Source organism: Canis lupus, chromosome 19 (genome assembly GCF_048164855.1).
Source record: "Canis lupus baileyi chromosome 19, mCanLup2.hap1, whole genome shotgun sequence".
NCBI classification, from domain to species: domain Eukaryota; kingdom Metazoa; phylum Chordata; class Mammalia; order Carnivora; family Canidae; genus Canis; species Canis lupus.
In genome coordinates, this window is record NC_132856.1 from 42,898,645 (window position 1) to 42,913,320 (window position 14,676).

General features: G+C 37.5%; 1 protein-coding gene across 6 annotated transcripts in view; it reads left to right on the forward strand.

Moving 5' to 3' along the window:
- SMARCC1 (SWI/SNF related BAF chromatin remodeling complex subunit C1) overlaps positions 1 to 14,676 on the forward strand; it is a 171,253-nt gene that overhangs the window by 99,877 nt on the left and 56,700 nt on the right. For all 6 annotated transcript variants that reach the window (XM_072786413.1, XM_072786412.1, XM_072786414.1 and 3 more), the window contains 2 exons: positions 2,772 to 3,030; positions 3,790 to 3,951. In XM_072786413.1, coding sequence (XP_072642514.1) covers positions 2,772 to 3,030; positions 3,790 to 3,951 — 421 coding nt within the window. The remainder of the gene's footprint in view (positions 1 to 2,771; positions 3,031 to 3,789; positions 3,952 to 14,676) is intronic.

The window sequence follows — 14,676 nt, forward strand, 5'->3', positions numbered from 1 at the left end:
GGATGAATAAATGCAGTTTGAAAGAGACCTTGAGTTGGTGAACATGAAGGCCAACATAAGGCTTTACATTCGGTTTTGAAAAAATATATTGCATAAGAGAAAGATGCAACGTGGAGACTTGTCCAAGTAGATTTCATTTGTAAAATGTGTTAGAAATTCCAGGTGTTTCACTGAAAATGAATCACCAGTTTAAGAAGTCACAAAAGGCTAACTCAGTTTTTCTATCAGTTTGAAATTGCACTGACAGGATCAAGGTGCCAGAATGGGGGAAGAAATGGTGCCATTCTGTTCCATAGTGATCACAAGTACTTAGGTCTACAACTGGTAACAGTAGTCTTCCTCATCATTTTAGTTCTCCCTGTCCTTGAAATTGACAGAACCTGCGTCTGGGAGCTTACTGGGTCTCCTTTGTTAACTTTAGTCTTTTTCATGCCTACTTTGCTTTCTCATGCTATGTATTTATTTTCCCTTAGATAATTAGTGGTAATGAAATCTTGTACCTGCAGATAAAAGCCATGAAGGTTATTAACTCTGATTGCTAGAAGAGTTCTTTACATGCTTTATACTGGCTAGATTACAGAAACAGTAGCGGTGGAAAATAGTAAGCATCAAAGAGTTCCTCATGGTTTGCATGTACCTGATAGCTTTCTTTTACATGCCAGTGAAGAAATACCTTTTTTTCTGTGTAATTTTAACTACATTTTAGATGAGTATGTCTTCCAATTAAAAACAAACACTAAAAACAGTTGTTTTGAGGAAAGTCTTTTCTTATAGGCAGTTGAAACAAAAAATGAGTGCCACAGCCTCAGCTTTACATTTGGAGCTGTACTCGGAGCACAAGTCATGTCCAGGGGGGATGGCTGTGCAATGGCTGGGTGACCCTTAAAGGACAGCTTCCTGGGAATGGACAGCTATGTTGTTGGCTTTAGTTCATAATATTTCAATAACTAGGAATAGTGTTTGGGATCTGGATATTCCTCAGACTTGAAAGAATAGGGCACGGGGTGGAGTGGGACAGAGTCCCAATCCTGTTTGGACTTAATTTCATAAGATATTTATGAGCAAGGTTATAGTTTTAGGCAGGAGAGAGACCGTGTCATGTGTGAGACATGACTCATTCTGGTAATAGGAGAAGGATGAATTTAAGGATAGAGAAACAGGGAATTCTAAGAATCCAGGTAAGGAGCAATGAAGGGACCCAGGTCATAGCAGAAAGAATGAAGGTGTTTTGTAGTACTATAAAATGTTTGCTAATATATCAGCCCTCTCCTTCCTTCCCAGCCAGTCTGCCACCATGTTCTGTCTGAAAACATCTTCAATTTCCTGTTATGTAATACTACCATCAGTGCCCAGGCTTGAAACCTCACTTTCTCTGCCTAATGCTTTTCTCGATACTGATTCTTTCTTGAATTTTGCCTGTCAGAGGATTTCTTAGTTGTATTCTGGAAAAAGAACTTCCTGAACTATATTTATTCTGGCTGAGGAAATTAAAGAAAGAAAATTTTTTTTAAATAAGTTTTTTTGAAAAGACTCTGGTATAGTATCCCCAAAAATCTCCCTATAATCAGAAGCATAAAATGGCCCCAATTATATCTTTCTGGCCCTGAGGATCCTAAGGAAAGAGATTGATTTTTCTTTTTTGTTAAAATCTGGGTCTTTTTTCTAAGTAAGTCCTTCTAGAACGATCTGAGGCCACTAGCTGTCCAGAGAAAACCCAGAATTAGCCTTGTCTTTCAAGGGATTAAATGAATAAGACAATTCGCTAATGTGAGTTGTGAGGTGTCCTCTACCTCTCTAGTAAGAGGACAAGCCTGGGGCAGCAGTTGGAGCCCTGGGTTAAGAATTCACCTTCATAAACGTAGAAAGAATCCTTATCATTGCAAGCTCATCTCATAGCATAGATGAGCAAATCAGGCTCTGGATCTGTTTTGCATTGTAGAATGTTCAACAGCATCCATGGCCTCTACTCACTAGATGCCAGTAGCACCTCCCCAGCTGTGCCAAGCAAAAATGTCTGCAGATATTACTAAATGTCCCCAAAGAGGCAAAATTGTGCCTGGTGAGAATCATGTGAGAATAGCAGCTTTGATCAACTACTGAATACCTTCTTTTTATCCATTTCCTTGATTTTCTTCATAACGTTGTGCCTCTCTCCCCTTTGGAGACTACTTTTACTCTTTTTTGAAAGTTGTTCAGCATTTTTCTCTGACAAATTATGAATTTTTAAATTGAGTATTTATATATTTTATAAATTTCAGTATTAGTTTCTTAATTTTTAGCAAAAAAGACATGGAATTTGAATGGGATTGTGTTGAACCTGTTACTGAGCTTGGAGAGAGATGATATCCTAATGTATTTGTTCCCTACATACTTCATTTTTGTGGTATTTTAAATACCTTTTTTTTTCCAATTTAAAGCTTTTCATTGAAATTTTTTTCTATTCCACATCTCTCCTGTGACTTTGTTAAACCTTTTAGTTTTAGTATCTTTTTGTAGATTTCTTTGGATTTTCTATATAAACGATTATATGTATTAATGAAAGACAGTTCTTCCTTTTATGTGTGTATGCTTTTAATTTTTTTTTGCCTGATTGAGATTTAACGTAGTTAGGAAAGCAGTCAAACCTACCCATTTTCTTGTGTGCCATATAATCATTTTCATTATTTTTTTTTTAAACACACCCAAAGAACAGTCACAGGCTTCTGATACTATTACATATCTTGGTTCCTTGTTACCTAATCCTAAAGCTCCTGGGTTTTTTTCTGTTACAGGCCCTGGAGATGTACAAGGATGATTGGAACAAAGTGTCAGAGCACGTCGGAAGTCGTACTCAGGATGAATGCATCCTCCACTTTCTGAGGCTTCCTATTGAGGACCCATACCTTGAGAATTCGGATGCTTCCCTGGGGCCCCTGGCCTACCAGCCTGTCCCTTTCAGTCAGTCTGGAAACCCAGTCATGAGCACTGTTGCTTTTTTGGCATCTGTGGTGGACCCTCGTGTGGCATCTGCTGCAGCAAAAGCAGCTTTGGGTATGGACTTGTTTGAACCATGTCAGCAACATAGTAGTTTCAAATAATGGTTTAGTGCTTTCTTTCATATATATGTTGTCTCAGATTTATGTGTTATCCGCTGCTATGTTAATTTCAGTTATACAGAAGAAAATCACATATTACCCTCTCTATATTATATTGAAAAGTATTATAATATTTATTTATTTGTTTTTAAAGATTTTATTTGTTCATGAGAGACAGAGAGAGAGACAGAGACACAGACAGAGGGAGTAGCAGGTTCCTCCCAGGGAGCCGGATGCGGGACTCGATCCCAGGACTCGAGAATCACACCTTGGGCCGGAGGCAGGCATTAAACGGCTGAGCCACCCAGGGATCCCCACATTATTGGATTTTATTGTAATTGGAACTTTCTCACACTATAAAAACCCTTTCTTGACTTTCTGGCTATTTAATCCTTGTTGTTTGCTTTAATATCAGTCTAGCCTGCAGAGGTAGATTAGTTTGGGCAGAAATTTTGATTGTTACTGATGGAAATTTAGAAATCTGTGTTATTTATATAATAAGATATTATAACATGTAAGCTAAAACGTAGAATCATCGAATTTCTTCAGTATACATGATTGTCTCATTTGGCATTGTTGTTTTGCTGGGATAAGACTGAGTCCCCAGAAAGATCACTATGCAAGACACTAATATGTTAGATTTTCTAGTGGTTTACGTTAAAGCAAAATCTTGTATAAAACCAAGTCCCACTGTTCCGTTTTTATTCTTGAACAGAGGAGTTTTCTCGGGTCCGAGAGGAGGTCCCATTGGAATTGGTTGAAGCTCATGTCAAGAAAGTACAAGAAGCAGCACGAGCCTCTGGGAAAGTGGATCCCACCTACGGCCTGGAAAGCAGCTGTATTGCAGGCACAGGACCCGATGAGCCAGAGAAACTTGGTGAGTTATGGCTGCCCCCGAGGACAGGAGTAATAGATGTTGTATTTTCCTGTCAGCTTCCTGAAGTAATTGGGTTTGTTTGCACTTAAAAGGGAGAATAACAATTAGTAATAACTTGTCCCTTAAGATTAGTTTATGATTTTTTTTCTATTATTCCTTCCTTTTATGGAAGATAGAATTCAATAGTTATCTGAGAACTGTTCATAACATCACAGTTGGGAAGTATCTCATGCCAGTTTTTAAGATTTATCTATTTATTTAAATAATCTCTACACCCAACTAGGGCTCAAAATCATGACCCCGAGATCAAGAGTCACACACTCCACTGACTGAACAAGCCAGGCCTGTCGGCCTGTTTTTAGATCTAGATTTTAAGCATGTGGACGTTAAGAATACTGAAAGGACTTAAGTGATTATTTTAATTTACATGTTGTTGGATACGTTTTATTCATTGTTTTTTGTTATTTTTTTAATTGAGGCAGAATTCATATAATATAAATTCTCTGTTTTAATCTCTTAAAGGTATACAGTCTAGTAGCTTCTAGTACATTCGCAGTATTGTGCATCCATCACCAACCACTCTCTAACTCCAGGACACTTTGATCACCCCAAATGACAATCCCATACCAACTAAGCATGTATTCCCGTTTCTTCCTCTCTCCACCCCTGGTGACAACTTACCTGTGTTCTTTCTCTCTGGACTTTACTATTCTGTACATTTCCTGTAAATGGAGTCATGCAGTATGTGGGCTTTTTGTGTCTGCCTTTGCTTACTTAAAGTTTTCCAAGTTATCCATGTTTTAGTATGTATCAGTAATTCATTCCTTTCTGTGCTGAATAATACTAGTCTGTCAGTGGATACACTACATTTCACGTATCCATTCATCAGTTCATGTATATTTGTATTTTTTCCATTTTGAATAATGCTTCTATGAATGTTGATCTACAGGATGTTTTGTAAACATAGTTTTTTTATTTTTTTGATTCTCAGTACCTAGGAGTGGGATTGCTGAATCAACTGGTAATTTTATGTTTAGTTTTTCGAGATACTAAACTTATCCATAGTGTATCCATAGTGGTTTCGAGATACTAAACTTATCCAAAATGGTTGTACCATTTTATGTTTTCGCCAGCAATGTAGGAATGTTCTGACTTCCCCACATCCTTACCAACAGTTGTGTGTCCTGTCTTGTTGCGTTGTTTGTCGTCCCCCCACCCTTAAAGTATTCAATGTGTTTGTGAAGTGGGTTTTCACTTGCATTCAATTCAGTGGGAGTGTTGCTATCTTAACAATATGAAATCTTTCAATCCTTGAACACAGGATGTCTTTCCATTTATTTAGATCTTTAAGCATTGTTTTGAAGTTTTTAGTCTCCATTTCCTTTAGTTAAATTTATTCTTTATGTTTTATTCTTTTGAATGCTTTTAGAAGTAAAATTATTTTCCTGATCTTATGGGGAAAGCATTTCATCATTAAGTATGATGTTAGAAAAAGAAAAAAAAAAGTATGATGTTAGCTGTTGGATTTTCCTAGATTCTTTTTACCAAGTTTAAGGAAATTCCCACTATGCATAATTTATTGAATGTTTTTATCCTGAAAAGGTATTGGAGTTTGCCAACTGCTTTCTCTGTATCGGTTGAGATGACGTAGTGTTTTTACTTTTTTCTTTAAATATGTTGTATTAATTGATTCTTGCCTGTTAAAATACTTTTGCATTCCTGGGAATGATTGATTCCATGGTTTTGCCCACTTGATAGATTATGGAAATAAACCATGTAATAATACTCTGTTGAATTTAGTTTGGTTCTAGTATCCTCAAGTTTTTTTTTTTTTTTTCCCCAGTATCCTCAACTTTTGTTGAGGATTTTTGCATCTGTATTCATAAGGGATATTTGTTTAGTACTTTTTTTTTGTGGGGACTTTATCTGGTTTTGATATTATGATAGTACTAACCTCTAAGAATGAGTTAGGAATTGTTCTTTATTTTTTGAAGAGTTTGAAGTATTTTTTGAAGAATTTATTGATGCTTATTCATTTAAAATGTTTGCTGGAGGGCAGCCCTGGTGGTGCAGTGGTTGAGCACTGCCTGCCCCCGGGGTGTGATCCTGGAGACTGGGGTCGAGTCCCACGTCAGGCTTCCTGCATGGAGCCTGCTTCTCCCTCCTGTGTCTCTGCCTCTCTCTCTCTCTCTCTCTAATAAATAAATAAATAAATCTTAAAAAAAGTTTGGTGGAATTCACATAGGAAGCCATCAAGTCCTGATTTGTAAAAATTCTATATATATATATATTTTTTTTTAATTTTTATTTATTTATGATAGTCACACAGAGAGAGAGAGAGATAGAGAGGCAGAGACACAGGCAGAGGGAGGAGCAGGCTCCATGCACCGGGAGCCCGACGTGGGATTTGATCCCGGGTCTCCAGGATCGCGCCCCGGGCCAAAGGCAGGCGCTAAACCGCTGCGCCACCCAGGGATCCCTATATATATATATATCTTTAAGATTTTATTTATTTATTCACAAGAGAGACACGGAGAGAGGCAGAGACACAGGAAGAGGGATAAGCAGGCTCCCGGCAAGGATCCTGATGGGGAACTCGATCCCCAACCCCAGGATCACATCCTGAGCCAAAGGCAGATGCTCAAACACTGAGCCACCCAGGCATCCCAAGTCCTGAATTTTTTTTTAATGTATTCTTCCTTTTTTTTTTTTTTTTTAAGATTTTATTTATTCATTCATGAGGGAGAGAGAGAGAGAATGACAGAGACATAGGCGGGGGTAGAAGCAGGCTCTCCCTAAGGAGCCTGACTCAGCACTTGATCCCGGACCCTGGGATCATGCCCTGAGCCGAAGGCAGACGCTCAACTGCTGAGCCACCCAGGTGTCCCTTTTTTCTCCCCCTTTTTCCTAAGAATTTATTTAATCTGTTTACTTGTTACACGTCTATTTAAGTTTCATATTTCTCTTTGAGTCAGTTTTGGTAGTATGTGTCTTTCTAGAAATTTGATTATTTGATGTACATTGTTCAATTTGTTGGCCACACATATACACAAAAATAAGAACCAAAAGTGTAAACAATTCTAATGTCTATCAGCTGATGAATCGATAAACAAAATGTGATATTATAATGGAATAATATCCATAAAATGGAATGAAGTACTGACATATGTGACCTCATGGATCATCCTTGAAAACATTGTAGATGGAAAAATAAGAACAGTGAGAGGAGACAATATATAATTTAATTCCAATTATATGAACTGTCATGAATAGGCAGATTTATAGAGACAGAAAGTAGACTAATGGTTGCTTAGGGCTAGGGGGAACGGGCAAAGGGAATGATAGCTAAAGGGTATGGGGCTTCTGTTTGAGGTGATGGAAAGGTTGTATAAATTTACTGTGGTAATGGTTGCATGTGTCTGGGTATATACTAAAAGACATCTAATTTATAATGCATCTTTTAGTGGGTTGATTGTATGGTATATGAATTGTATCTCAGTGAAGCTGTTTTTTTAAAAAGTTCATAATGTATTTTTTACATTCCTTTTTATTTTTATAAGATTGGTAGTAATGTCCCAATTTTCATTCCTGATTTTAATTGGTCCACTCACTGTTTTTTTTTTTTTTTTTTAATTTTTATTTATTTATGATAGTCACACACAGAGAGAGAGAGAGGCAGAGACACAGGCAGAGGGAGAAGCAGGCTCCATGCACCGGGAGCCCGATGTGGGATTTGATCCTGGGTCTCCAGGATCGCGCCCTGGGCCAAAGGCAGGCGCCAAACCGCTGCGCCACCCAGGGATCACGGTTTTTTTTTTTTTTTTTTTTTTTTTTAATTTTTATTTATTTATGATAGTCACACAGAGAGAGAGAGAGAGAGGCAGAGACACAGGCAGAGGGAGAAGCAGGCTCCATGCACCGGGAGCCCGATGTGGGATTCGATCCTGGGTCTCCAGGATTGCGACTGTTTTTTCATCAACCTAGTTAAAGACATCACTTTTACCAACTTTTTTGACTTCAGTGATTTTTTTTTTCCTGTTGTTTTTCCGGTCTCTAAGTTATCACCACTGTAGTGTTGTTTGCTCTTCTTTTTTTTAAGATTATTTATTTGAGAGAGAGAGAGCAAGGTAGAGAGGTGTAGCAGGAGAGGGGAAGAATCTCAAGCAGACTACCTGCTGACCATGGAGCCCACCATGGGCCTCTTTTCCACAACCCTGAGATCATGACCTGTGCCAAAAACAAGAGTCAGATGCTCAACCAGCTGGGCTACCCATGTGCCCCTAAATTTGCTCTTTTAATATTTCCTTACTTTGGAGGATGGGATATTGATTTGAGATTTTTCTTTATTACTGTTGACTTCTGTAGCTGTGTAAATTTCCCTCTCAGTACTCCTTTTACTGTGTTCCATGAGTTCAGACATATTTTTTTTTTTTTTTTACCATTCTTCTCAAAGTATTTTGTAATTTCTCTTTTGGTTTCTTCTTTGACCCATGGGTTGTTTTAAGAGTGTGTTGTTTAGTATATACCAGTTAGTGAATTTTTTAGATTTCTTTCTGTTACCAATTGCTTATTTTCATTCCATTGTATTCAGAAAGATAATTTGTGTGGTTTCTAGCTTTTAAGATTTATTGAGACTTGTTTTATTGTCTAATATATTGTCTTGGTGAGTATTCCTTTTGCATTCTATTGTTGAACAGGATCTTCTGTGTTTGTTTGGTGTGTCTGGTTTATAGTGTTGTTCAAGTTGTCTACTTCATCATTTTTCTAGTTGGTCTATCCTTCATTGAAAGTGATGTCTTCTAATTTCCAACTATTATTGTTGAACTATCTATATTTCTTCAGTTTTGTCTGTTTTTGCTTCATATATTTTAAGGCTCTGTTGTTAGTTGCATATGTATTTATAATTGCTCTGTCTTTCTGATGAATTGGTCCTTTTATCATTATATAACATCTTTCTTTTTCTCTTTAATCTTTTTTGCCTAAAAGTAAATTTTATCTGATATTAACATACTTCTCCTGCTCTCACTTGGTTACTGTGTTTGGATGGAATATCTTTTTTCCATTAATTTACTTTTTAATCTATTTGTGTCTTTGGATATAAGATAGATCTCTTATAGACAGCATTGTTTTTTGGATTTTAGGATTTTGCACACTTAGGTTATACCTTTGGTTCTCTTTGTATAGCTATAGCACTTTAAAAAGCTATTTACCTTCATTAGCTATAAGTTCTCTCATGTGTGACATGAAAGTGATGGTTAGGTACTGTCTGTAATGTATTATATAGTTACGCTAGTCTGTGATATCAGATGACATTTTTGCTGTTAAAGACTTTCGATTATTTTTTTTTAAGGATTTTATTTATTTATTCATGAGAGACACACAGAAAGAGAGAGAGAGAGAGAGGCAGAGACACAGGCAGAGGGAGAAGCAAGCTCCATGCAGGGAGAGAGAGAGACAGAGAGAGAGAGAGGGAGGCAGAGATGCAGGCAGAGGGAGAAGCAAGCTCCATGCAGGGAGCCTGATGCAGGACTCCATCCCAGGACTCCAGGATCATGCCCTGGGCCAAAGGCAGGTGCTAAACCGCTGAGCCACCCAGGGATCCCCCTTATTTACTTTATTTATTTTTTTTTCAATTTTTATTTATTTATTTATTCATTTATTCATTTATTTATTTATTTATTTATTTATTTATTTATTTATTTATTTATGATAGTCTCACAGAGAGAGAGAGAGAGAGAGAGGCAGAGACATAGGCAGAGGGAGAAGCAGGCTCCATGCACCGGGAGCCTGATGTGGGATTCGATCCCGGGTCTCCAGGATCGCGCCCTGGGCCAAAGGCAGGCACCAAACCGCTGCGCCACCCAGGGATCCCCCTTTATTTACTTTATTATGAAGAGGAGTAAAACTTTAGGAAAGTGTCTTCATAAACAATACCTAGCTACTCAACTGTCAAGTGTTCCTATATGTTAAAAGGCTAATTTTCACACCAAGATAAAATATTTCATATACAATTATCAGTAGTGTATTCCCAACATTTCTTATATTCATTAATTTTTTTCTTTTCATTCATTATGAAACAATTTCTGATGAATAACTCAAACTAAAGGTTTCTTTTTTTTTTTTTTTTTTTAAGATTTTATTTATTTACTCATGAGAGACCCAGAGAGGCAAAGACAAAGGCGGAGGGAGAAGCAGGCTCCATGCAGGGAGCCCGATGTGGGACTCAATCCCGGGTCTCCAGGATCACACCCTGGGCCGAAGGTGGCGCTAAACTGCTGAGCCACCTGGGCTGCCCCAAACTAAAGATTTCTTGCTGTCACCTTGGCTAATTCCATCTCTGTCTCAGTTGTATATAATTTATTAACTATGCTTCAACTGCAGTCATTTTATCTTGGTCTCTTTCGTTTATCCTTACAGAATAAAGGTTATGTGAAGTAAAAAGTAAAACTGCTAGTCAGTATTCCATAGATGATACCATCTGATGTCTTGGTGCTCTGTTCCAGTGAGGTCTCTTCAAACATAAAATCTTACAGTGTCCATAAGGTTGCATAGGCCCTACTCCTGTTGTTCCCTCTGCTTTCTTAAAAGTGTCAATCTAGCAGTCTCATTTTGCAAGATATATTTGGAAACCGATTTTCAGATTAATCAAACCTCTCATTTTCGGCCCTCAGAGCAAATCATTGACCTGTTCTTAACAGAGTACCCACACAGTATTTCCTAGTTTGAAAACTCTCATTTATTTTTCTTAGACGGATACCCAAATTAGCAAGCCAAGCCACATCTCTCTTACTTGTTATTGATTCTGCACTGCCAGCCAGTGCGTAGCTCAGGCAGGGGAACTCTAGGCCTATTGAATGCCTGCCTGGGAAGTATCTTACTTTCCTCTACTTTCTTTTGGTTTTGGTTCATTTGCAGGGTCTTTTGGTTCCCTGTGGTCATGGAATTGCAAAGGGTTGGCAGAGCTTTCTTAGTTTGATTCAAAGAAGTTTCTGTACTTTGCAAAAATCAGGGACATGATTTTACATGTAAATCTGTTTTTAAAATTTTGGTAGGTGATACTGTAAAGCATTAGTGGTTAAGAAACCGGTTGCAAACTTAGCCATTTCTAATTTAGAAGGACAAAAACAAGGTCTAGTGACCTCCGTCTTTGTGAGGTCTTTTTGTGACTGAGTAGTGAAGGTATGGTTTCCACAGTGTGCAAAGCTTGGGTCAGACTACTGCAGGAAGCACTGGAGGTGACAGGATGACTCTTTGAATGGCTCAAAAAGTAAAATTCATTCATAGTATCTGGAAACAGCCTATCAGAAGACCTCTCTGAAGTGCAGTGGATACTCACTAGTTGTAGCAACAGAATTTGGATCCTTTTACCATTTAATAAGGAAAATACCAGCATAATATGAATATCTTAGAATGAGTTGTAAATAAAATTGTAACTTAATGCTAGTCTATGATAGTCAATGTGATTTATTTTGGGCTGTGACTGATAGAATAAGTTAAGAGACAGCAAATGGTTCTTGCTGTGGAATTGGCTCAGCAAAATTGTGGTATGAAGTCAGCAGTGTACCTCCTTTCTGAGCCACCACATTCCAGATAGAGAGAGCAAGGAAAGGAAGTATCAAATTTTCATTTAAACTGACACTTGATATAAAAAATAATGCCTTATCACATAGCACATTGATTTGAAATAGAGTGATGTAGGATTTTCCTTATCAGGATAATGCTGTTCAGTGGGAAGTTCACATATTTTTTATTGTGATACTTAATTTACTGTTTTGCCTATGTTAGCTTATATGTATTAACAATGGTAAAATGATAATATAGGAAAAAATAAATTTCCTTATGAAATACAGGACTCTTGGATTTCTCCCATTAACCTGAGTTTTCATTGTGGGTTTTGAATGGGGGTAGTGTTTGGTAAAATAAAAGTAAAGGTAGATGAACACAGATCTGAAACACCTCTTATATTCATTAGGAGACTTCTAGAAATTCTTGAGGAAATGAGTGCTCACTTCTCAGAAGGGGCTTGTCAGTTCATGTTTTTTAACTCTAGTCATTCACCAATGTATCTACTGACGTCTCTAAATCTGTATGATTTTTTGTTTTTGTTTGGCCAGAGACCATTCTGGGAATAGAAAAAATAATACTGATATTTGAGACCTTTGACATTTAACTAAAAATATTATCAGATTTTATTTGCCCTGCGTTATAGGGGAAGGTGAGGGAAGTTAAGACAAAAGAAATGAAAAGAATTTTAAAACATTTTTCCAGAACTTGCTGCAAATCAGCATTTCTTTGTAACACGTTATATAGGGGATTTCTGATTGGTCTTTTGAGGTTTTTTTCCTTGATAATCCTTTGGAGGAAGTAGCACTGTTGTTGTTTTTTTTTTTTTTTTGAAGGCCAGAAGGAGAAGGACTCTTTTTTTTTTAATTTTTATTTATTTATGATAGTCACCCACACAGAGAGAGGCAGAGACACAGGCAGAGGGAGAAGCAGGCTCCATGCACCGGGAGCCCGACGTGGGATTCGATCCCGGGTCTCCAGGATCGCGCCCTGGGCCAAAGGCAGGCGCCAAACCACTGCGCCACCCAGGGATCCCAGCACTGTTGTTATTGTAAAACCAAGAGAACAGTTTTGTCAGCTTACTATAGGCTTGTTTAAATTTTGAACCTAAATCTCTGATCCTAAAGCTCAACCTCTTTCTATTGTAGTATGCTGCCAGAAGTAAAATATGTTGGTATGTCTTTGTGTTGTTCATTCATTGAACAAAGTTCATTAAAGACCTGATAGCTCCATTGTACTTTCTTGCTTTATATCCTATGGGAAATATAGTAGGAAAAGACCCAGGTCCTCTTGAAAATCTATAGGAGCTACATAAGGAGACAGGCAAACTTACTAGGAAGAGCAGCTGGATGATTCATCTCTACAAGATCGAGTGTTAAGAAACCCACGCCAAAATTTAGTCAGAGTGATTCAGTGTATAAGCCTACACCACATAAACATTCTTGAATGGGAGGTCAGTCTTAAAGTAGACTTTTTTTTTTTTCTTTTAACTCCTAGGAATAAATAAGACTGTGAATGTGTTGTGTTACCATGTCATTTCATTGTGTTTTAGGTGCTAGGGTGCTGGTGACCAAAACAGTCCAAAATATGTGCCTGCAGGCATTGTATATTTTCAAGGTGTAGAAGATGGAATATGTGATATATAAAACTTAGATTGTATAAATTAAATATGTAGAAAGAGTATGTTGGCTGATAAGTGGTATGGTGAAAATTTAAAGCAGGATTAGGAAGATAAACATGAAGTGTATGGAATTGCAGTTCTAAAAGGTCAGGGAATATGTTACCATGAAAGTGACATTCAAAGATATAAATGAGGCAAAGGGAAGAGTAATCAGACATCTAAGTGCTATAAGCATTGGGGGCAACCATTGTACCGGCCCCTAGACAGGAGCTGACCGGAATAGTTGAGGAATAGCAAGGAGAGATCATCGACAAGTAGGTGGATTGCACGGTAGAGTTAGGTCATGGGAAATGATGAAGGGCTTATGGGCCATTGTAAAGTTTACTGTAAGTGAGATGGAGCTAATGGGGGGGATTTGAGCAAAAGAGTGTCAAGGTATGACCTATATTTTTATTTTTATCTTTTAAAATTGTATTTATTTATTCACAAGGAACACACAAAGACAGGCAGAGACACAGGCAGAGGGAGAAGCAGGCTCCATGCAGGAAGCCCGATGTGGGACTCGATCCTGAGTCTCCAGGATCATGCCCCGGGCTGAAGGCGGCACTAAACCACTGAGCCACCCGGGCTGCCTATGACCTATATTTTTAAAACTCATTCTATTAATTTGAGGATATTACCCATCTAGGAATTGTTAAATTGGTTTATTTTTCTGAGAACTTATGTAATATATTTGAATATCAAAGATAACTTTTTTTTTTACCATATTACAAAAGCTTTTATTAAACACTTTATTAAATTTTTCTTTACTTGACCTGGAGCCTAAACAAAATAGCCTTTCTGATAACCTGTTTACTTATAGCCAAATGTATTGAAATACTGATAGGATAGCACAGTGAGATTTCATGTGCATCCCAGTTAGGTTCAACTTTGCCATACTAATATATCTAGGGATCTAAATGATTTTTATTGTGTTGTTGGTGAACTGTTTCAACATGAGCTGTAGACATCATGAGTCTTTGCACCCTAGATAATTCAGCATGTATCATTTTATAGGAATAAGGACATTTTCCTATATAACTGTCACAGTACAGTGCATCTTAGTCCCTTTTTTAGGCTGGTGGTGAATTGGAATGTGTGTGCATATTCAAGGGTATGTCGAAGGTTTATTTGTGTAACCCCTGTTTGTATTTCCTGATCTCAAGTGTTGGTTTTATTTCTTTAATTTTTTGCTACTGAGTAGATTTACTGTCTGTTTCTTAATTTTGATTTAGAGAGATTGGAAAGGTTAAGTTAATTGATGCTTATTCCTTATTCCACAGTTGACTGTGTATGCTTTGGGGCTATTGAATCACAAGTAGAATGTTCGGAGAAGGTTTTTATGTCAGTGAGTGGATTGTCCACTGAGTCGTTTAATACCCTGTGGAATATAGGACTCCAAAGAGTATATCTTGAGCCATTTGTTCCAGCTCTGTGTAGAAGACTCCATTAATCATTTCTAGTTTTCAGGAAGGTTAAAAACTAGTCTCTGATCCATTAGG